General features: G+C 38.7%; 1 protein-coding gene across 1 annotated transcript in view; it reads right to left on the bottom strand.

Moving 5' to 3' along the window:
• Nucleotides 1-22,846, bottom strand: part of ALCAM (activated leukocyte cell adhesion molecule) — a 115,984-nt gene that overhangs the window by 3,326 nt on the left and 89,812 nt on the right. The window contains exons 7-16 of the mRNA XM_088160673.1: nt 18,653-18,780; nt 16,916-17,045; nt 11,314-11,426; nt 10,329-10,464; nt 10,116-10,253; nt 8,617-8,745; nt 7,877-7,915; nt 7,475-7,592; nt 5,545-5,601; nt 616-728 (exon numbers count right to left, since the gene is read on the bottom strand). Of these exons, the coding sequence (XP_088016799.1) occupies nt 641-728; nt 5,545-5,601; nt 7,475-7,592; nt 7,877-7,915; nt 8,617-8,745; nt 10,116-10,253; nt 10,329-10,464; nt 11,314-11,426; nt 16,916-17,045; nt 18,653-18,780 (1,076 nt within the window). The 3' untranslated portion in view covers nt 616-640. The remainder of the gene's footprint in view (nt 1-615; nt 729-5,544; nt 5,602-7,474; nt 7,593-7,876; nt 7,916-8,616; nt 8,746-10,115; nt 10,254-10,328; nt 10,465-11,313; nt 11,427-16,915; nt 17,046-18,652; nt 18,781-22,846) is intronic.

The raw sequence follows: 22,846 nt of genomic DNA, 5'->3' as shown, positions 1-22,846 counted from the left end.
TGTAAACAGTTTATTTCATACTGATCCCAGCAGGGGAAACTTTCAAAACTGTTACTAATGTAATACACAGCGTCTCTTTCCAGGATAAAACTGATCACAGTACAGGTGTGTGAAATCTAGACTAAGAGGATTGTTTTGTTCTAAGAGAAGGAAGTTTCTTGACCTTTGCATTAACGATGAAAAAAGTGACAAGGACTTGGAAACTGTTGTTTTCAGTAAGGGAAGAAGTTCCTGTAAATATTTCAAGTCATAACCTGAAACCTTCTGAACTCTACCTAAACATACTCTTAATATAAACACATACATACACACACACGCACATGTACCTCAGTGGTACATTATATAAATTTGTATTTTCATTTCCTCAAACACATGCATTAAAATAAAGCCAAGTATTAAGGTCCATCTGAATGTCAGGCTTCTTTTTATACTTGTATGTGCAGCTCTGAATTCTCAACTGGCCAAAAGCTTGAGTCTGTCTGTCTGAAAACTGCACCACAAAATGACTCCACTGCCTCGCCTCTGGAAGGTGAGCACCAGACTAAGATAGAGCTTTCATCACCAGAGAGAAATGGTGGACAGAGAGATTTTAATGCTGTAATATGAAACACTCACCTGGAATGATGACTGACATTTTCTCTTAAGTTTCAGATTTATGATTGTTTTCCTCTAGTTTTTTGTTTTCTTCTATATTTCCAAGATCTTTGTCTACATGTTTTGATGCTGTCCTATAACATAAAGGAAGGTCATTTTTGCATGTCTATGGCATTTTGTTCCACACTCATATTAATGACACCACCTCCTCCCCTCACAGTGAACAGAAAATTTTGACAGCTCTGTTCTGAGCAGAGCACCATGTTTGCATATGTCTGTAAATAGGCCAGTGACAGCACCTGTGAGTACCACAGGAAGTATTGTAGCAGGGCTCTGTATGTTTGAGCTGCCTCTTGAAGAATTCTGAATTACTCTGAGCTAGCAGACATTTAGTAAGCTTAAACCAGTTGTGGAGATCCATGTTTCTTGACAAAGTAATAGTGCAGCTTGTTTCAATAAACATGGGTCTGCTGTAAGGCATACTAAAATGTTACAAGTGTGGCTAAGATATCTTGATCAACACAGCAATCTTTTGTGTACTTGTAGTAAATGACTTTCAGAGCCCGTGCCAAATGAAGGCTCTTTAAATGTGAAGAAATTCATAAAAAATCTGGCAACACAGAAAAAAAAATCTCATTCTGGCTTGTAGGTCTGCGTTAGCTATGACTGACAAGCTTTGGGTAAAGATGAGATTGTGTAAATGTTTGAAGGGGGGAAAAAAAAAGGTATGCCTCATTTAAAATAGCAGGTCTTCCTTAATGCAAGTAGTGGTGATGAATTAATGAGTTAAGTGCTTAGTTTAGCTTAGCACAATAAAACCACTATGCCATTCATTTAATCTGTGAGAAGCTTCACTGTCTGCCAAGGTGAAAGATTCCTGCAGGGCTGCGATAACATTTTGAAGGCCCCAATTTTTAAAATGTAAATGGGCAAATGTGTTTGAGTGGGACGACGTAAATCCCTTGTGTCAAAGCAGATTATCGTATCCGCATTTTCTCTACAGATAATTTGTTTCCCCTCCAGAAAAGTGTGGTCTGCTGTGGCAGATTGATGCACATGCTCACCCTTGCTCCAGGGTAGAGACCCGGAGTGAGGTTGACTGGCAAAGAACAGCGGAGACACAGGTTAGCTCGTGTGACATGCCACGCTGACACCATGCAGGGATGCCCCTCCTGGACTGGATGGGATTATTGCTGGTTACAGGGGCGCTCCTGTGCACATCCTCCATCTGAGCAAAGGCTGCATGCTGTGAGTGCCCTGGGCTGGCTACCCTGGAGCAGAGCTGCGGAGCCAGGGAAGCTCAGTCCTTGTCTCTGGAGAGCTCCTGAGGGAGTGCAGATGCACCCAACCCCTCCCTACCTCTGAGAGAGCTGCTGAAATGCTGCTCTCCTGCAGCTCGAGGTGCAGTGCCAGGGCTGTAGGGGATTCTGGATCCCAAATCCCACAGGCTACACTGAAAGGGGCCACTCGAAAATCTTCTCCGTTTTAGAGAAGACTATTTCCTGAGGGGCCGTAAGTTTTAATGTTTTAAAGCTGCATTTACCTTTTGCTATTGGTTTAGGGTGCTTCTGTTATATTTGTGTGACTGACAGGAAGGTATCATGCTGAAAACCCATTTACTGCAAAGATCTGAGCTCTGCTTTATTACAGGCAAATTTAATTTTAAAAGTGCTGAGATAGTATTACAAAGTAACTTGTTCTACAGTGGTAAATTTCTATTGTGCAGTAACAATCTATTTTTTTTTCTGGTATTCAAAACCTGGAACATGTGACATGAATAAAAGGAAAGGATGTGAAATGCAATGTAGAAGAAAACTCAATGCTTTGATAGAGACTGACCTTCTGTGAGCTAAATAATCTTTCACAAATCTCTTTAATCCTAACAAAAAAGGAATAACACCTCAAAAAATCCCTTGAAAATTAAAAAAGTTTATAATTTAAATTTAAAACATGTTTGGTTTAGGTTGAGCACATAATTTGGCTTGTCGTGTGGATAATAAGTCTTTTCCATAAATAAATCTCACAAAATTTGAGACAATAGGGGAAGAGATGAAAAGCTGGAAAAGTCTGGACTCAGGCAATTACCTGAGCTGAAGTGAGCTGGATGTGAGAAAGCAGTATCACACACATCTGTCCTCTATAACTACTAATGCCTGCTCTTGGAGACTGGACAGACTACTGGCATAGCTCATTGGGATCCTTTTTTTTTTGGCCTCTTATCACCAGTTTTACACTGCCCAAATCAGACTGTATCTCATATGACCTGCCACTTAGCAGCAGAGGAAACTGTGTGGTCTTTGATTAGGTTAAAAGTATTCAGTGACTAAAGTCAGGAGATTCTGCAATGCGACCAGATTTTGATATTTAAAGTAATCTATTTTAGTTCTAAATTAAACAGTCAAACTAAATGTCACCTTCATTTTCCTAAAGCCACACTGGGCAAAAATGGGAGACTTAAAGGGTAACACTAACTTTGAAAGAGGCAGGTGCTCCAGAACTCTTTTGCAGGATGTTACAAACCACTTGCTTGAAATGAGAGCAGCAGCAGTTTTTCATGTCTGACAATCACATGGATTTCGATTCTCAGTGCCTGAGACTGAAATGAGCCATTTATTTATAACACTTTGGTGATCCTGCTGACCTGGCTTTTTTGTTCCCCAAATACCATTATCTAGGCAGATCCACCACCTCAGCACAAACAGTGCTGCTGCCCTTTTTTGTGCTATCTAAACAGTGTCATTAAGAGACACAGGAGTTATTTTGCACAGGCAGTGCTCTGCCAACGGCAGAGGAACAGCCACCCCTGGCATGGCACCAATCCCCAGGGCTCGACAGACATGGCTGGGGTTTGTAAGAGAAACATCTCAAAACATGGGCTCCATCACTTCCTGAGGTGACTTCAGGCACAGGACAAATGGTCCTTAACATTCAACATTCAGTTGTTCCTTTTTTTTTTTTTGTGCATTAACTCCTGCCAGCTTGCTCCATGTGCAAGTCAAGATCGACTTCCTCATAATACCTGAGTAGCTGGGCACTGGAGTCTGAATGGATGGAAATATTCCCACGGATTTACCCCAAAGGGAAGACAGCCCACTTTGCCCAGATCTGGAGCACTCTCACACTGTCATTAAATGCAGCTCCACAAAAAATCCCCATATCTTTAATGGTGTTGCTCTGAAGAGTAAGAAGTTGGTTGTCTAAATATGAGTTTACTCACTCAACTCTTCCTTTTTTTTTTTTCCCCTTTAAATTAATTTGTAAATCATGGATCATGCTGAACTCTTGCTAAAATCGTGACTCATATTTAATATTTATCTATGCTTGCTCTTCAGGAAAATAATTATCCTCAGGGAATCCTAATCAAAATCTCTCTGTACGTAGTACCAAAGTGAGATTTTTAGCATTCTTTGGAGTGTGTGTGCTGTGGGGCCACTGTTTTCATGGCTCTTGTTCAGATACTGTTCATAGCATTGTTTGTAATATGAAGACCATTTTCCACGATAATTGTTTTGCCTGCTGTAGTGTAAATACAGACTACATATAGGTGACCCAAAAATTGATGTGGGGTTTTAATTTCTGATTTCTTTTAATCTTGCAAGTCTAGGCCCTGCCCTCAACACTATTTAAGGAAGAAAGTATGCAGTGCTGTTTGTCCTTGTTACCCAAACTTGTGATGATGACAAGTTAGAGCTGTGAATTTCATTAAAGCTACACTCTACTGTTGAAGATGATTTTCTAGGAGCTAATGGTTTTATACATCCCAATCTGGACCAGCTGCAACCTCCTTATTTACTCCAATCTTGCCTTCCACTTCCTCAAATGTCCATCAGTAGGAAAAACCCACAGAGACGTTAGAAAAATATTCCAGTCATAAAGAAATGGGTGACGGTTTTTAATCCGTGTCACTTTTATATTAGATTTGTGCCATAAGCTGACTCTTTCAGAGATGTTTAGTAACTATGTCTTTTCTCTGAAAGGGAACTGAGTGAAAACCAATACAAATGCTGAGTCTTGTTGAAAACATATTGAGTTTCTTATATATTTGGCCCACTACATCTGACTCATATGCTTGTTTGATATAAAGTATCAGAAAAGCAGAATTGTTATGCTTCAAGTGTTCAGTTTCAGAGATGCCAGTAACCTTTGACATTACTGTGACCTAAGAAATATCTCAAGAGTTTGATGTGCTCTGAGTGTGAACAACTTTAAGACTGCTGCTGTGATTCAGCTGACCCTGCTGAAGTTTTCTGCACTGGATGTTGAACCACTTTAACCTTGATCTAGCCTCATGTGACTTGAGATTTGGACACTTCCAAACTCCAGGACAAAAATGGGGCCAAGATCCAGCTACATGCAAACTTCCATGACTAGAGAGCAGGGGACAGGGTACTGAGTGCACTATTTCCTTTCTGAATCTTTAATTTCTGCTGTAGCCTCAGCTGTTTCTGGCAAGGTAAAAATTTCATACATGAAGCATTTTCCTAACATGGATGTTCTGCAATCTCTCAACTGAGGCCTGACACAAAAAGTTTAGAAATATTCTGAAGTGCTGAGTTATATTCTGTTCAGTGCAGATTAGTTTACAACATCCCTTTTGGAAAAAGGAGAAATCTGCAGAGAACAAGTGTTTGGCCTTCTGCTCAGATGAAGGAGAAACAAGGCATGCTGGGGTAGGTGGCCTCAACTCTTTATTCAAGAGGAGGCTGGTTGCAGGATGTGGAATAGAGATGAGTCTCTGATTTATGGGATAATATTCACACTGAAAAGAATATGTGGCAATAATCAGCTTTTCCATCAAGTGGAGCTGAGGCAGTGAGTAACTGTACAAGTGATTTATTGTGAATATATTTCAAGGCTACAAGTAAAATTCCTACTTAGTGTGGATGACAAGACAATAGAAGATTATACAAACCACAACACCAATAACAAAAAAAGTAATGTTTTTCTTGCCTCGGCAGACTTGGAAAGTTCTGTGCTGCTGCCTTCTCAGACTTTCCTTTGGCGTCACTTTGGGGATAGAGATTAGGTGAGTTACTGGTCAAGGGTGGGTTCCAAAAACAACTACTACCTGCTGGCCTGGATGGAGATGGGGGGTTGTGTCTAGAGGTGTAAGTTGCTTTTTGCAAGGTCTACTTTGATTTCTAGGCTATGATTCATAATGAAAACTTTGTCAGAATAGGTACTGACATTCTGCTTGCTCCTGCAAGTATGGTGTGCAGAAAGCAGGGAGGATAACAAGAGATCAATTTAAAAATATACAGAGAACAGGACATTGTCAATGATGATACATCAATTAAGGGAGTTAGAAGCCAGCAACCATGTGTCAAATACAGAGATTATTATTTAACTATAAAGGCATTTTTGTTTCCAGTGAACCTGTCTAATCAATTCTAGCTTTAATTTTTCCTCTAAGCTTTAGGAAGTGAAGCTGAGCATGAGGAAAAGAAGTGGTGCCCATTTGGATTATGCTATATCCTATCTTTGAAGCAGTAATTCATAAATTCATCTCATGCTATATTCTACGATTCTTGTCAGCTCTCCCCACACTACTCAGTGGTGCAAGAAGAGATATTTTACCTTCTCTGCCCTTGTTATACTCAAACCACCTCATCCAAAGAAACCCAAAGCAGTGTACCACAGTTTCATGACTCCACATTCACACATTGGGAAAAGAATGACAAAGTTATCCCAGACGTTAATGCAAAGTACCAAAGCGTGGGAGGAATAGCACTATGTTGTTACTTTTAACTTTTTACCAAAAAAGCATAAGCTTTGGGGAAATAAACCCCAAACATAAAAAAAACCTCTATAGTATGAGTGTGGTTCTGTGCATGGGTAATTTATAACAATTCTATATTTGAAAAACATCAAAAACCTGATCAGCTATGGTTGAGCCAAAGAGCACTCCTTAGCAGATGGAGAATTCCTTGTTGTACTTTCACATCAGTGAAAACACATTTGTTCACCATAAAATCCCACTGATATATTTTAGATTTCATTTGATTCCATCTTAATGGAAGATCATACTAAAGCCTTTAAGACTGGTTTTACACCTGTGCTGACTGGAGCACGTTCTGCACAGCCACTTAACCTCCCCTGCTCAGAAGCAGCTGTAAGGGCTGTTCAGAAAGCAAGCCTGCTTCTGACTGCCCTCAGCTCTCCCTGCAGACAAAGCTATGGGGGTAAGACCAACTGGGGCACACAGTAATGGCCAGCTTCAAAAGGATGGAGCAACGTGGTCACTTCTTGACACCTTACCATTTATTTTCTGACGTGACAAGGAAGAAACTTGAAAGCAGGCAGGCCTCACTGGAAAATGCTATTCTATGCCTATGATGGCTAAAACCTGGATTGGGATGAGAGCTCCTAGACTTTTCAGCAACAGAAGCTCTATTTTTACCAATTTTATTTCAGAAATCTCAAAGTACATGTGAACGAAACAATTAAGGATCTCTTCTCCCTGAGATGGTTGAGTCTTATTCTGTATGTTATTCCATTTCTAAAGGAAACAAGCTAGCTAATTTCTAAATAAAGGCAGTTTCTAGCACCAGTACAGCCACACATCAAGTTCCACAACTAAGTACTATATTTAAATGCAAGAGTCAGCACAGACTTGGCTGCCAGGCAACAGGAACTCATTACTACTATGATCTATGAAAATCTTAGAACCCCACTTCCAGGAGATGAGTCTCATTAAGCATTAGGACAAGCCAATCAGAGGTACCAAGTTTCCTTTTGCTATCAAGTGCACCTACTGCAACAGCCTTTCCCCACTCCAGAAAACTGAAATGTTGTAGAGGAAGGAAAACACATAAACACACATTTCTGCTTATCACTGTTCTTATTCCAGCTTACTATAGAGTTTTCAAAAAATTCTTACTTTGATTTCTTCACATAGAGCCAGTAGACAACACCTGCAATCAGTGCAACCAGCAGAAGACCGACCACAATTCCCACTATGAGCTTTGCCTGGTCATTAACCTTTTCACTATTGTCATCTGAAGCAGAGAAGAAAAGTTAATGAGATGACCTATGATAAAGTAAAGCATTACAACATTTCTAAAGAATTTTCCTCAGAAACAAAAAAGGGATTAGAAAAAGAAAAAAAAAGTAGGCATTGTTCTTTAAATGCATTTTTAAGCTTCAAGATTAGTCAATTATGACACCAATTATTTCAAATCAAGTCTGGGTTTAAGGGACTCCCAGGGACTTGTGCAGTGAGCAAAACAATTGGGTTGAGACAATCAAAATAAGGGTTACAGAGAGAGGAAATCATACATACCACTTCTATCCTCTGGCTCATCATATTCTGGAATACTTACTGAAATGAAAAATGTTAAAATTAAATTAAATACAACACATATTAGACCCGAACATCATCTTTAATTACCTATTTACAGCAATGACAGAAACTGGAACAGTCTTTGCCAAACGATATTTAACCTCATCTTTAAACAGAAGTCTTTGCTTTGTAACTATACTATATCCATTAGAAGAATCTTACTCTTATTCAAGTCAGAAATATTTCTGAGTATTTCCGTGCTGTCCTTCCATAGCTTCTCACTACCTTTCATCATGACATATGATTAAAGCCCAGTATGGCTGATTTCTCTTGTGAGTCAAGTCATACCAGTAATAATAAACTGGAATATAGGGACTAAGAGATATTGTTAATTTTGCAATAAATAAATATTTCTGTCTTGTAAATGAAGATCTCTGAATTGCAAATGAAGTTACTTTGCAGTATTTTGCACTATTATGTTGTACTATTGTTTACTTTTGTAAACAGAGGTAGCTAGCCAAGAAAGTCATGAAAACTAAGTGATTTATTGTAGAAAGCTATCAATATACTTTATGTACTACTGATCCAGAGTGGATTTACAATTGCTTGACTTAAGACAAAAAGGTTAAATATCTTAGTATCAACATTACTATGCAGACCTACTCTTCATTTGAGTATGATGTATAGGTACTTTATGAGAAACTGTAACTTTAAGGAAATTATCTTTAGAGGACACTCACTAGCAGAGACGTTCATGGAGGTCACAGTCCTTTCTAGCTCATTTTCTGCAATGCAAGTTAAAGTTACATTTTCCTCAGGAGCAATTACAATTTTACTGGAAAATTTCCCATTAACATATTTTGTTTCCTCTGTCTGAAAAGGTGAAAAATGAAGGTTAGTATCCTTTAAAAACACACAGAACAATACAGCAAGAGAATACTACATTGTTTTATTAAATGATAATGTGAACATTTAAAATAAAAAATTAGCCAAAATATCCAGTATAGTGTGCACTGTAAGACCAATGATAGAAAAGGGTTTTTTTTCTGAAAAAGTTAACAACATACAGCATTTGCTTTTAATTCAAGTATTTAGAAATACTCCAAGTGAAAAAATCCATAAAGAAATTTCAAACTTCTAAGGTATATTTTCTTCCATCTTACTTTTTATTTATGTCATTATAAGAAGAAGAATTGTTCCAAATTTTTTCAGTTTCCAGCTTTCCAAGCTATTTCCACACTAAGCATTATTTTGCCAAGCTACATGTACCTAGTAGCACCTATAGTATCTGTACTGTAATATTGATGTGTTCCTTAAATTTGCTGTACATCATTCTTGGATTAATGCAACATCTAGAGAAAATAATTTTTAATCATTTGTATAACTTCAAGACAATTCTTGTCCTATACCTACAAGTAAGCAGACAAAGTTTGTCAGCTACACATAATTGCTGTAGGCTTAAAGCAAAACCTAATGAAATGTAATGGAATCTACAGGAGCACTGTCCATTGCACTTCCAACCACTGACTGTAGTGAGGTCTCATTTTATTTTTCCTGCTAAGGAAAAATGTGCCAATGCTTTGCATGGGATTCGGTAATCCATATAAAAACACTTCAATTTGCATATTTTCCAGGTATTTTTTGTGGTATATATTCGTTCTTATTTATCCCTCAGGATGAGTGTGTAATCATTCTGTTTCCAGGGAGAAACAACAGGTATAACCATACAAAAACAACTATAAATATTAGGATAAAAGCTGCAAGGCTCATCAGGAGCTGTACTGAATGTAACTTCTGATACACACATGCCAAATTTCATTACATTTCACTCAGTTAATGCCTACATCAAGTACCCATTTGCTTTCTAATGTAAGTTCTACAATTCCATCATTATTTGCAAATTCTTCATGCAATGGCAAAATCAGAACATTACCCAGATAAAATGACTAAGTACCTTCATTTAAAAAAATGCATATTTCATTTGTAACCTTTTCTTTTTCCTTCCAGCTTCAGCTTGTAGCCAGTGGATCTCCTTTGCCTTCACCTGTTCTATTCAAAAAGGCTTTATCATAAAAAAGTCATCCATGTAAGTACTATGTAGCCACAGCTACCACTTAACCTTCTCTCAGATAAATGAAAACGACTTTTCTTCAATCTCACTATCTCAAAAATGTTCCTTGATTTTAATTTGGACTTCCTATACACTAGTTTTTGGTGAATAAAGTAATAGGAAAGATACTTGCTTTATTTACGATGCTTCCGCTGCCCGTAACTGTCCACTGCACTGCTGGTTTGGGGAAACCTTCTACATGGCAGATAATTGTTTTAGACATTTTATTTGTGTTGGTTTTCTTGGTCATTTTGATTTGAGGTTTTCCTATAAGAACAATATTTCAGTTAACCATTTTATTTTAAAAGAACAATTAATAATTGTAACATTCTACTTGCTTACCTTCCACAATAAGTTTAAGTGTCTGTCTTTTCCTCAATCCTTCTACCTCCTGCAGAGTAGTTTCACAGACATAGTTTCCAGCATCTTGATACTGAAGACTTGAAAATGATGGACTTGTTTGCATTCTGGTGTTGTCCTGATAAAGCCAGGAGTTAGAAATGACAGAGATGGACTCACAGTACATTAACCCCTTAATGACAAATATGACTACTATCAACAGAAGTTTTCACATGCTTTAGAAAATTAGACCCTCACTTTTTAAAGTTGTTTCCCCATTTATAAGTACATTTGAATATACAACATGAAAAGTGGAAACTGCTGGAGATTTATAGAAGCCATCTCCTTTCTTCTTGAACAATTTTGTTTTTAAATCAAGAGCATAGATGGGATCAGTTATTAGCTTTTAAGTTTTCTAGTAGGTTGGCCAAGACCACAAGTGGTAAAATGTTTGAGACACAAGTAACTCTCCTCTAGGCCAGGCTTACAAGATCAACATATGCTCATAAACAGCCATTAGGCATCATTACTGTAAGTTTCCAGCACTACAGGTTTTGTATGAAGCCACCTTCCTCAATAGCTACATTTTTCACCATCTAACCATTCAACCCTTGCCCTTTTGCTATGTTATCAAAATCAATACCAAGCACACCTCTGACAAATGCACCAAAATTACTCCAAATGGGCTTTTTTTCTTAGAAGAACCTTATTCTCAAAGGGTCTTGTATAGAGCATTTAAAAAAAAGTTATATTTGTTTTACAATATGACTTAATTCTCTCCATTTGGAAGCTGAGCTGATAATTACAGTAACTGATTTTCAGTCATCAATGTGAGTACATCTCATTTTAACCACATGCGTAAGACCCATTTTAACAATATCTTTAAAAAGCCCAATGAACAACTTCCTTCCTTCCTAACACTGAAGTAGCAGCAGTAATATGAAGACGTGAACACTCAGATGGAGTGTGAAATAAATGAATTACTGACCTTTATCCAAAACACAGTCGCATTTCTACTAGAAGAAATCGTGCATGACACAGGCAAGTTCTCTCCAATCTGTTTTGTGACTTCTCCGCTAGGAGTAAGCTGCAAATCCAAATCTGGGATATAAAGAACATTTGTAAAAAGTTAATCTCAGAAAGCCTGGCCCATTTCAGAAGCTTACCAAGAAAAGAAAATGTGACTAATTGCACTCATTAAATTCAAGATTTCATTTCTTCAATAAAATCTAAGTCAATTTTACAAGGAAGGGAGATGAGAGAATTATTCTAAAACAGGCATTGCAGAACATTCATATTTTTGCTATAATTATAGGCAAAAAAGGAAAAGCAAAACCTCACTAATCACTAGACAAATGGATACATTTTTTGCACCTTGTTCTGCTGAAAGAATGACAGAGTAGGCACAAGAAGCTGCAGAAGTACTTCACATAACAGTATGTGCATCTCAGAAAGGGAAGCACAGAATGCTGTGAGGGTAGCTTACCATGGGCCAGGAAAAAATGCATCTTCAAGGGAGGACTAGTGCAGGTAGGGACAGGTTATCCTAAATAGAAATTGTGGAGGGAAAATGCAGGTCAAGGGGTATCTTTCTTTGGTGTGATAAAACTAGAGGATTTTTATCCTCAGAATCTGAAGGGGATGAAGAAGGTCACAGAGGATGTATGAGACATGATACTGACTGAAGGGGTGAGAAGTCTAAATTACAGGGTTGGGGAAGTGCACATGAAGCCCTTTATTTGTTCTCATTTGTAACTTAAAATGCCACTTTTGTGTGCCTCAAAAAAAGAGTCCAAGCTCTGCCTGACATATTTAAGCTCCAGGGAAACTGCAGTCAGCGACAGCTGACAAGGCCGGGTGAGAGCCACTAACAGAGACATCAGGAAACACTGCTCTAGATTTTTCTTAGTGTAAGGATTTGGTGGGCTGGCCATTTTTAAAAATTTTAATTCTACAGTGAAAGAAAAACAGAGTTTGCGAATCTCTATTTTGCTTCCCCTCTGACAGTGCCTTGTTTGCAAGCCAAGTTGCCTGGCTGAATGACTATCACAGATGTGTGACACAGACACAAACACATGCACTCAAAAGCACACAGGACTTCATCTCAAATATAGTACTTGCTACGAAAGGACTGCAAAGCCTCATTTTGGCTTTTAAGCAGAGCTTAAAAAAAAGCTTGAGACAAAAATCACAGCAAAGTGAGTTTTCCTTAACAAAACAGTGAACTTCACTACTGGCTTCATTCAGTGGTTACCCTGGGAACACCATTGTAATTAAAGGTAGAACTTCAGGGAACAACTAGAGTTCAGCCTGTACTACTGGTCTGCAGCATTATTATCTGTGTTACAAGCCCAGTGTCTTTTCTGAGAGGTCACAAGAACTATACTTTCATCTGTGAATGAGTCAAAAATCTTGATGAGATAAAATGGCATCTGTATTCCTATGGGAATTCCCATCCTCCCTCCTGAAACTAGTAAATGGAACCCAACTATTCTCCTGTGGCTTCTAGAAGAAAAAAAAAATAAAAGAAGAAATAAAATAACAAGACTCCTCCAGTGAGAAGTATATAGATTTGGATTGGATGAGTTGTGTTTCTCCTTGCTTTGTGTTACCCTCAAACACATTCTACCAGGGCGGAGGAGTGAAGAAAAAGCTAAGATTTTTTTTTTTCCCCTCAAGAATTTCCTTCTACATGTAGTTAAACCTTTTGTTCTTTGAAGCAAGATAGCACCTCAAACCCAAGAGATCCCCAAAGACCACTCAGAAGGCATTCCTCTCACATTTGCCATAGGAAGCAAAAATTCATAGAAGTTTTGCCTTCATCTCAGGCAAGACTGACATTGAGCCCAGAGCAATCCTTCATCCCAGTCTTCCTCCAAGGTAGTCTGGCTATGCCCTGCTGGTCCCTCTGTGTGGTATAACTGGGACTACAACCCCTCCCACACCATGGTTTTGGTTGCTATAGCCGTTCAGGAAAATGTACAGTGTATGAGATGAGCTATATATCTCAGGGCAGTATTTGTATGGCTTATAAGGCAAGAGAGAATTAAGTTACTGTTTAATATAGGATCCCCTCTAGGAGCTCTACATGAGCCACTTGATTTAGTTTAATTTTCTGCCAGTTTATCTGTAGGGTCCACAAAGAAACGTGATGTTACCTTTACCTCTCTACTTAGTAAATAATCTCTCGTTAGTACAGAAGTATGAGGAGAAAACATTTCTTGCATATAGAAGACTGTCAAAATTAAATTTTTTGTCTCCATTGAAAGAAAAACTTTCCTGTGCGAATTTTCTGTACATTTCACGTTTGGCTTTGAAATGTTCTTCAGAAACAAGCTCCTCATCAGGCATCATTTTCAATAGATGCTAGCTCTTAATGTGGTCTCATTTGAAGTCTTGCATTGATTTCAGTGCTGTCTTTGCATACCAAGTAGGGCAGGGAAGAGACAAACAGTGCATTCTGCACGTACCACCACACCATGTGAGAGAGGTATGGAATTAATGTGGGCAAGACTGGAGCACACATTTCAGTTTGGATGCTGTGGCACATCTAGGACAGACTCCCAGCATTTAAAGGAGGCCTCTGATGGAATACTGCATTACAATTGGGAAAAATATGCAGGAACTTGTTTGTTGTCTGAACTCCATAAATAAACCAGAAGATAACTGGAAACTTGTCCTAGTATCTTGAGAATAGATTTTTCCATGCAACATTCAAAAGGTGATTTCCCCTGTATTTTTCAATGGCTTTACTGAAAGATGAGAAAAGTCAAGACAAGGTTATAAAAATATCTATATCTGTAGAGAAATACCAATGCTATACTCCTAAGACCTTTAATTTACTGGATGGTTTGTAGAACACATTTTAGCAGAAAGGAAAGCATCATAAAGAGGAATTTCCACAGACCTACTTACTCCACACTAGGTTTTATGTGCAGAAACAATTACAGAATCATAGAATATTTGGGCTGGAAGAGACCTAAAAGATCATCTACTTCCAAACCCCCTGCCATGGGCAGGAACACCAACACTAGACCAAACTGCTCCAATCCCCATAGCAACAGATAATGAAAGGGCACTGTGGGTTGAAAGAGTTGCTTCTTTATACCTGAGGGAAGATATACCTGTCCTCCACTGCTGTGTGCTTTCCTTGCTTCATTCAGGGTGTGCTTCTACATCTCTCTAAGTGGTTGTAAACAGCTTTCTCCCTGGTTCTCTCCCTGCCTGTTTTTCTCATCTGACCCTGGGCAAACTCACTGAAGAAACAGAGCTGGCAGAGAATTTACAGCCTCGTGTAAAAAACCCCGAACACAAACATCAATCCTGTTCTGCTGCTGCCTCTGTAGAGGGACAAATCATGCCAACCACAAGCACTCAGTTCTGCTGGACTTTAGACTGAGACCTGGCTGCACAGATCTGGCTCTGGAGGGCTAGAGCTCAGCTTGTACAGGGTGTCCTATATGTTCCATGGATAAGGCAGGGAATCTTTCATCCCCCCTCAATTTCCTTCATAAATCATTTCCCTAAGCATTATGGGTAACTCAGGTGCTTTAATGTAAATCTTCAGCTTTCTGTAAGTCTCATAATTTACAAACAACTTGGAAAAAGGGAGCTTGGTATTGCCTACAAAAAATATTTGAGGATTAAGGCATAATGATGTTTTTTCATACCAGCAAGAAGCTTTCTCTACCTAAACACTGAAAGAAATCAGTGTCATTATAACGCTCAATAAAATTGCTTTGGGAAAAAGCACCATAGTTGAAATTTAACAAATTACTATAAATAGTTTCCCAAATTTAACTTCGTACTATTATATTGCCTGCTTTTTATTGTGTTTGTGGTTGGGTTTTTTAAAAAGAAAATAAAAAATATAAAATGCTGAGATTGGATGTGAAGAAATGAAAACCCCTGACTCCTAATCAAGAAGTTTTTTTAGTGTAACAGCACAGAGCGGAATGTTCATCCATATAAAAGGAAGAAGAACAATAAAGCAAAAGAGGGAGAAAAAGTAGGATTTGATAGGCATTACTAAGTATTATCTGAAGGACAAACTACATGCTGCAGAAATGCTTTAGACCAACACCAGACAAGAACCTACCTTAAAGATAGGGCATGGTCTGGACATTCAGGAATTACAGAATTATTCTAGGCCACTGTACCTCAGTTTTAAAAAAAGGCTTTGTTTGAAGATAAAAGTGTTTTGGAAAAAAACAAACCTAAAGAAAACGAACCCTGAGTAAAGTAAAGCAGTAGGGTATTGGAGTGCAGTTCTGACTTCTGAGTAGCTGCATCAGCTGCCAGTAGTGGGAAGACTCATGTCTAGAAATTACATGTTTCTCTGGCATAGAAAAGCTCTATGAATGTGCAGACAAAATAGAAGAGACAGGAAACCTGGCTTGTTAAAAATAACTTAGAGCTGAGGAAGCCATTTTTTAGACTAATTATTTATGAAAGTATAAGTAGACATGCAATCCACTTGGAGAAAAATTAAAGGGTCAGTTATACCAGAGCAAAGCTACCTTTGCTACCCTGCAGTTAAGAGGCAGTAACACAGAGCCCTTTTCAGGTTTTATATGCCCAACTCTTGGCAAACAGAATGGGTGGGCAGGGTAAGCAGGGTAACAATGGATGATTTTATTAAATGCAAAATATTCTGTAAATATAACAGTGTAATTAATCATGTACAGATATATTACACATGTATTGTACCTCTTCCGAGAAAAAAAAAATTCAAAATGAAGTATAGAAACATGAAGGTTGTTTTCATGTAAAGTATAACTACAGTGGAAGCCTTTAAACTTCATTATCCTTCAGATGCCTCTAAACCTGTCAACTATTGATACTGCTGTGAAGACTACAGACCATCAATGTTTTTAGGGGAAAACTACTACCCCTGCCTTGAGTCTTATTTGACAGTAGAGCAGAGTTCGAAAGAGTTCCTGCTCTTGTCTTCTGCATAAAGAGATTAAAAGCAACTATCACTTCAATGGTTCAACCAGTTCAATATCTGCTTTTGAAGTGTTGCTGATAGTGTGACTAAATAGTATCCAGCTAAAGAAAATTTACTGAGCTCTGTAGCTCTCACAATCCTGGGAAAAGTGAAAAAAACCCAACTTTTCCTACATTAACATAATGACTTCCTAAATTTATTTTCTAGACTCCTTACACATTAACCTCATTGAGGGAATGGGAACTTGACTATGAAGAATGACCTTCAGTGATATCCCTGTGGATCAGCTTCCATGTTTGTGTACATTCTAAGGCACAGCTGGAAGACAGTAATTTGCCCTATACATATTCACATGAGCAAAAGAAAAAATAACAGAATTCTCACCATATGTGACAGTGTAATAGAGCCATATAATATCCAAAGTTACATGAAGTGAAACTCTCTAGCCAATGAGTTGAGAAAGTCAAGATTTTCAAACAGAAATACATCAGAATAAATAGAAATGACCAGACACTCCTTCAAACCAATGCTTCACCTGTAGGTAACTGCACTAATCTGCATACACAGAGCAGAGAAACCATCCCAGGAGGTCCAAGATCAGTTTGCATCCTACCTAGGAATGCAAAATGCAATGACTTACAGTGCACAGTGATGGTGGTCGAGTCCATCATGCTTTTGTCAGTCAGAGAGCACTTGTATTCTCCTGTTGCATTTCGTCTCACATCTGTCATTATGTAAGTATCTGAGCTTCTTATACCTTCTGTTTCTCCCTGAGGGTGGAAAACAAGACATTTTCTCTAAAGTGTAAACACGCTAATTTTTGTTGAGGATTTTTTTAATTTTAGGGATGGTGAAATAGTCCAAAAGTATGTATAGACACGGCATCATTGAAGTGTAATTACCTATTAGTTAAACTAACATTTACTTCCTGCATGACAACATAATTTTAAAAAACAGCTACAATCAAGAGCTTGCTCTTTTAATTGAATGACTAACTCATTTTAAGAGGATGTTAAAATAGAAAATTTGAAAGTTTAGCGAAAAAACATAGTCTACTAATAAATATTGCATAAATCAAAACAACAAAACAAATTGCATTTCTAAATCTGATGCTGATATATTCAGTTAGGACAAATCATGAACTGAATTGTACCGCATTGCACATTTTTGAACAGCACAATCACACTGGTGTTTTGGATTAGCCAGTAAATGTTGCTTTATGGCTGTCCAGCTCCCCCCTGATTACTGACTTAGATCAGCTTTGAGACAAGCATAGAATGATACCCTAATTCCTATCTCTGAATCCAGAAAGAGATTTATAATACCTGTGAGCCTTTTCAAAGAGATCACCCATTGCAGCTCTCCTTGAGAGAAAGGACCAGTATCAGGTAGCAGGGAGCCCAAAGATAAGACAAACTCGGGTGCTAAGCTCCCTCACCGTGATAGTGGAGCACGGAGAAATACCAGACTCTTTTCCACTGGCATTTAGTGAGTTTCTAGGATGACTCACTGAATCTAAATGGCTGTTCTGAGATAAGGACTGCACTCCTAGCTCCCCTTGCTCTCTCCAGCAATTCAAACATGCTGGCAGTCCAGAGCAGATGAGGATTATGTTCAGAGGGTGACATGCTGGCTTTGAAACATCTGAAAGGACACCACATCTGGCTTCTTGCAAGAGTAGCTCTGCTCAGTGCTGCAGCAGGAACAAATAGGGCATATAAAATATGAGGGGAAGCAGGACATGGGAACAAGGACCAGGAGTGTTAGCACAGAGAGCCACATCTGTCTGTGGATTTCACCAGTACTAAGAAGATTAATGGTAACAAGGGCTTTATTTTTCTCAGTCTGTGTCTTATGCGTTTTACAGATTTGTTCTCTTGTGCTGTCACACACATTATTTTTTGTGTTGTTATGCCACTAAACAACTAATTAACTGAAGAAAAGAAATTGCACAAAGATTAAACTGTGAAAGTCCAAAAAATAGCTGAATTGATTTCTGTACTTTCACTGCTAGATCTGTGTTATGACAACAGATGAGATGGTTTTCGTCAAGATGCTAAACTGCTGTAATCAAAACTGTTTATTAAAATACCTGATGATGGGAAATGAAGCCTTATAATTTTCAATAGGTTTAAACTCCTGAAAAATTTGGGCGGGCTGGGGAGAAGGAGAGGGTTTTTTCAAAAACATTTTGCCAACTGAGGTGATGCCTTCTCAGAGCATGATACAGTGGTCAGTGTCTATCGTCAGTGTTTGTCACATCGAATTCCTTTCTTCATTTGTTACAAAACCACGTATACACTGACATGTAGCAATGTCTGCAGGAAGGAATGATACAGAATATTTCACTTGGCAGCGACAGCAAGGCAGGACTTACTGGAATGTAAAACAGGAACTCCTGTGGAGGAGGGTTGCCATTTCCTGAGCACTTCAGAGTGATGTTATCGCCCTCTTTAATGGTACTACTTTGTGGCAGCACTTGAATAGTCACCTTCTCTGTTGGGTCTGTGAAAATAATGTCCATATTTAATGGCTTCAGCATAATCCACACAGCAACACTACGCATATGATATTCATGGCCCTAAAAAATGCAATTTTACCATCCTGCAGCTGAAAATATTTGCATGTCTAGATCCTTTTATAAAAGAACTTGAAGTTAATCACACTTTCTATATTTTTGCCAATTAAGTGTGAAGAAGTCGTATGACATAAAATTCATTTTTCTTCTCCAAAATACCTGTAACTGAAACAGCAACGATTACAACCATGTCATGTGCTTTAATGCAAAAGAAATCCTGATTAGTATGAACCATTTCATGGTGTGATTTCATTAGGAAGGATTAACTTGTCCTCTGTGAAATTCCTCCAGTTTGGAGGACTTCAGCAATCAGAAAAACAACTGAAGCTCTCAACGCCATGTAGTAGTACTAGATAATTGCCTTCTGGCATTAAAAAGAAATAAATATGAACTAAGCAACTATGTTCAGCCTGTTCTATATGCTGATCACTACAGCTTTCAGAAAGATAAATCTGGTGAACATAACAGGACCCTTAACATAGTCAACAGAACAGTAAATGTAACATACTTCTGTCATGTTCACTGAAGTTCAACTATAACTTACATTTCACTTTCATAATTTTTTTAAAGCAGAGTATTCTGTACCAGATGCTATTCTTTCTAAGTAGAGGCCCAAATGTAATTTTTAAAAAACAAAGCAAAATGAACAAAATTAAAATTATACGGGCAGATAACTCTTACTATTTTAATTTCAAAGAATAAATAAAATTCCATCAAAGATGCCAGTCTTGCATTAAGATAGAGCACAGTGCAGCTTATTAGACACTAAAAAACATCTCCACAGCAGAGAAAGCCCTGGCTGACAGGTGGTTCTGTGTGTGTAGTGAAGCGTGTGCTGCACAGCCCTCCCGACCTTGCGGGCATTTATCACGTCTGTCTCCTGCTGGGAATTCTCAGTGCCAGGAGCTGCATTTCACTGTGGCCGCTCCAGCACCGAGAGCTCAAACACAGCCCAGCACCCCAGCCCTCCCCAGGGCAGGATGGGTGCTGGATTCCAAGCAGCCACAGCCCCCCTCCTTCAGAGCCTCAGCTCCCATCCATGGCCAGACAAGCACCTTCAGAGATGAAGCACAACTTTGTCTGCTTGGAAAAAGGAATCACCAGCATCACTGCTGGCATGGGATACAACAGATGCAAGGAGATAGCTGGCCAGGAATGATATGCAGCATGCCCCTCGTGGTAGCTGCTGGGCCAAAATAATCAATTTCAGGGGCTGCTGCAAAATGTCTTTCCTTCTGTCGAGTTTGTGTTAAGATGAAGTTATCATAAAGAATGTCTAGATATATCCTGGAATTGCTTAGGTTTTGTCTTGAGACTGAAAGGAGGAATTAATATAAGAATAAGACTTTAGGACTTTAATTTAGAACAGGTTTTTCCTCCACAGAGATAAACAGAAGTGGATTAAAAATGGACACAATTAAACAAAAGTTACATTCTTGCAAACCACTAGTCTTTTCTGTAAAAATATCCTGCCCTTCTAACTTCTGCTATCAACCAGGAGCAAATTTTAATTTAATTGCTAAACTAGGAAAAAAACCCCAAACGTACTGAAGCAAACAGCAAAAGACCACCTTAACTGTTGTCTAAGATGAAGAGGTCATTCTTCTGAGGAAGATGCAGTCTGAGAGCAAGAAGATGGTGTCCATGCAGAGTGGTGTTTGGTATGGATAATGTACTCCCCTGCTTTCACTAAGAAGCAGGAGCAGACTCTCAGAGGCACACATGCCTGACTTGGCCCATCTTACTTGGTGCTTTTGCAAATCTGAGATTCTGCTTTCTACAACAGCAAAAGTCCAGGGGCCAGCACCAAAAGGCAGCCATTTAGTAAATGAATGCTGCTATCCCAGAGCTGGCCCAGTCACATTTCAAGGAAAACACCAACGCTGGAAGCAGCTTGAGGGTGAAGTCTCTTTGACTCTAATCTGTTATGTAAATCAGGTTATCCATAACAAGATAGACACCTAACAACAAGGCATGACTGGGAAGTCTGCCTGACAAACATTATCTTTTTACACTGATTAATGCTGAGCAGAACCCCACCTAACTGGAGCCTAGATAATTAAATATCTGAGATACTATCTAAGTGTCCAGCTCTAGGACTTCTAGTACTCCTTGCTTTCTGTAACTTCCTTGCTTGCAGCTGCAAAACCAAGCACGTAAGTGCTGCTAGCTGAGCTAAATTATCCTAATCCAAGTAACATCCAACACAGCAAGAGCTAATTCACTCTTCTTGTCATACTAGGTTACAGTGGCTGGCTCCTTCCAGGATATGAACTAGCTATTAAACCCTTAAGTACTAAAGACTGCACTGACTCAATGCAAAAGGCAAAATACAAAAACAAAACAAACAATAAAACATTTCTTAGATCCTGACTCAATAGATATATCTTTTAAAAAATCTTCTGAAGGCATAATTTTAATCATGCTATCCTCATTTCATTAGGATAAATGGATAAGCTGCAAGAAATGAGCAGCAGGTCTTCATGATTTTGTTCTATTGCTTTAAGGATGAAAGATTTCAATTTCTTAAGAGCTCAAGTCTGCCATTTTTAAAATCTGCATTATATTTGACTCATTAAAAAAAAAATCACAATTATTGAGAAACTAATTAGGAACACCGAACCGAACTAAAAAAGCAAAACCAAATCAGACAGGTCATTATCATCAACTAACAGCAGTCAAGAAATGCATCTGTTGAAGCTTGGACATCTATTAATGAAGAACTTCACAAATTCATTTGGAGATACGTTTATGTAGAGTAAGGAACTGAAGTTACAGTAGATGAAAATACTCAGAAAGAAAATTGGGTAACTCCAAACTCCAAAGCCAAAGTTCATACCTGAGGCCTCTTCAGTACTGAAGGGTGTGCTTGCCTCCCAGTATTTGCTAATTAGCAGCACACTGCCAGAATTAATTAAATTGTGTGTTATTAGACCAGGGCTAGAAGACTACTTTATCAAACATTAAATCTTTAAAGAGAGGGCACACTACACATGGCCAGTGACCATACCAGAGCCATGAAGCTTTCCTTTCCCTTCATATTGGGTAGTTCTTACTTGCAAGTGAATGTAGCACACACAGCACAGAAATCTGGAACAGCCTCACCCTCAACAGGTGAAGTGGCTCAAGCATGAAAGCAGAGGGGAAATGAGGACAGCACAGCATCTCTTGCCAAGTAATACCAGCAAATTCTTCCTGGTCATTATGTTTCTTTTCTGGGAACATCTGCCATGCACAGCAGGAGTTACTCATGGTCATGGGGCTCCACAAATGACAGAAAAAAACTGCAGTGAAATTTGGTACCCAGCTTTACATAGCAAAACCAAAAAAATAAGAAATGCCTCTAGGTTTGAAGTGATGGGATAGGTATCTGCAGGCTTGAAACGCCTATGGTATTCCCATGGGCAACAGCTGTCCCAGAGGTTTTCTTCGCCATTAGTTCTGCTGGTTGTCATTCTTGTGAAACTGGTAAAAAGCTGGTAAAAAGACAACCTTAACTTCAGATGAAACCAAAGACCAGCTGCTCCAAGGTTTGGCTTTATTTGATCAAGGTCAGAACTGATCCCTAACCTGTGGCTCAACAAACTTTACGTGTAGAGAAAAAGCAACTATTGTCTAGGCAAAACATGGCACTTCCAGCCTATGGCTTTTGTTTTCAAGAAAACAAAACTGGAGAAATCCAATGCCTTATTTCCTTTGTTTGCAGATGGATTACACAGTTGTCATACAACATATTGCTAAGACATAGACGCTGGACTGTGTACTTAGACTCTATCATCCCCAAAACAGAGTCATCTTTTATAAGATGAGGTATTACTTGAAGTGTGCAGAGAGGTAACACTTGACTGGACATGCTGTCTGTCTCCAGCTCCTCTACATCCTGCTGTGACCTGCTGCCTTCTACAGTCCTTCTGAAGTGTCACTTTACAAGACTTTGAAATGTCTCTTCCCCTGGTCTCTAAGTGCTGCCACCTCCTCTGATCTTTCCTTGCC

Source organism: Sturnus vulgaris, chromosome 2, assembly GCF_052056855.1.
Source record: "Sturnus vulgaris isolate bStuVul1 chromosome 2, bStuVul1.hap1, whole genome shotgun sequence".
NCBI classification, from domain to species: Eukaryota; Metazoa; Chordata; class Aves; order Passeriformes; family Sturnidae; genus Sturnus; species Sturnus vulgaris.
This window is presented reverse-complemented; position numbering and strand designations above follow the sequence as displayed.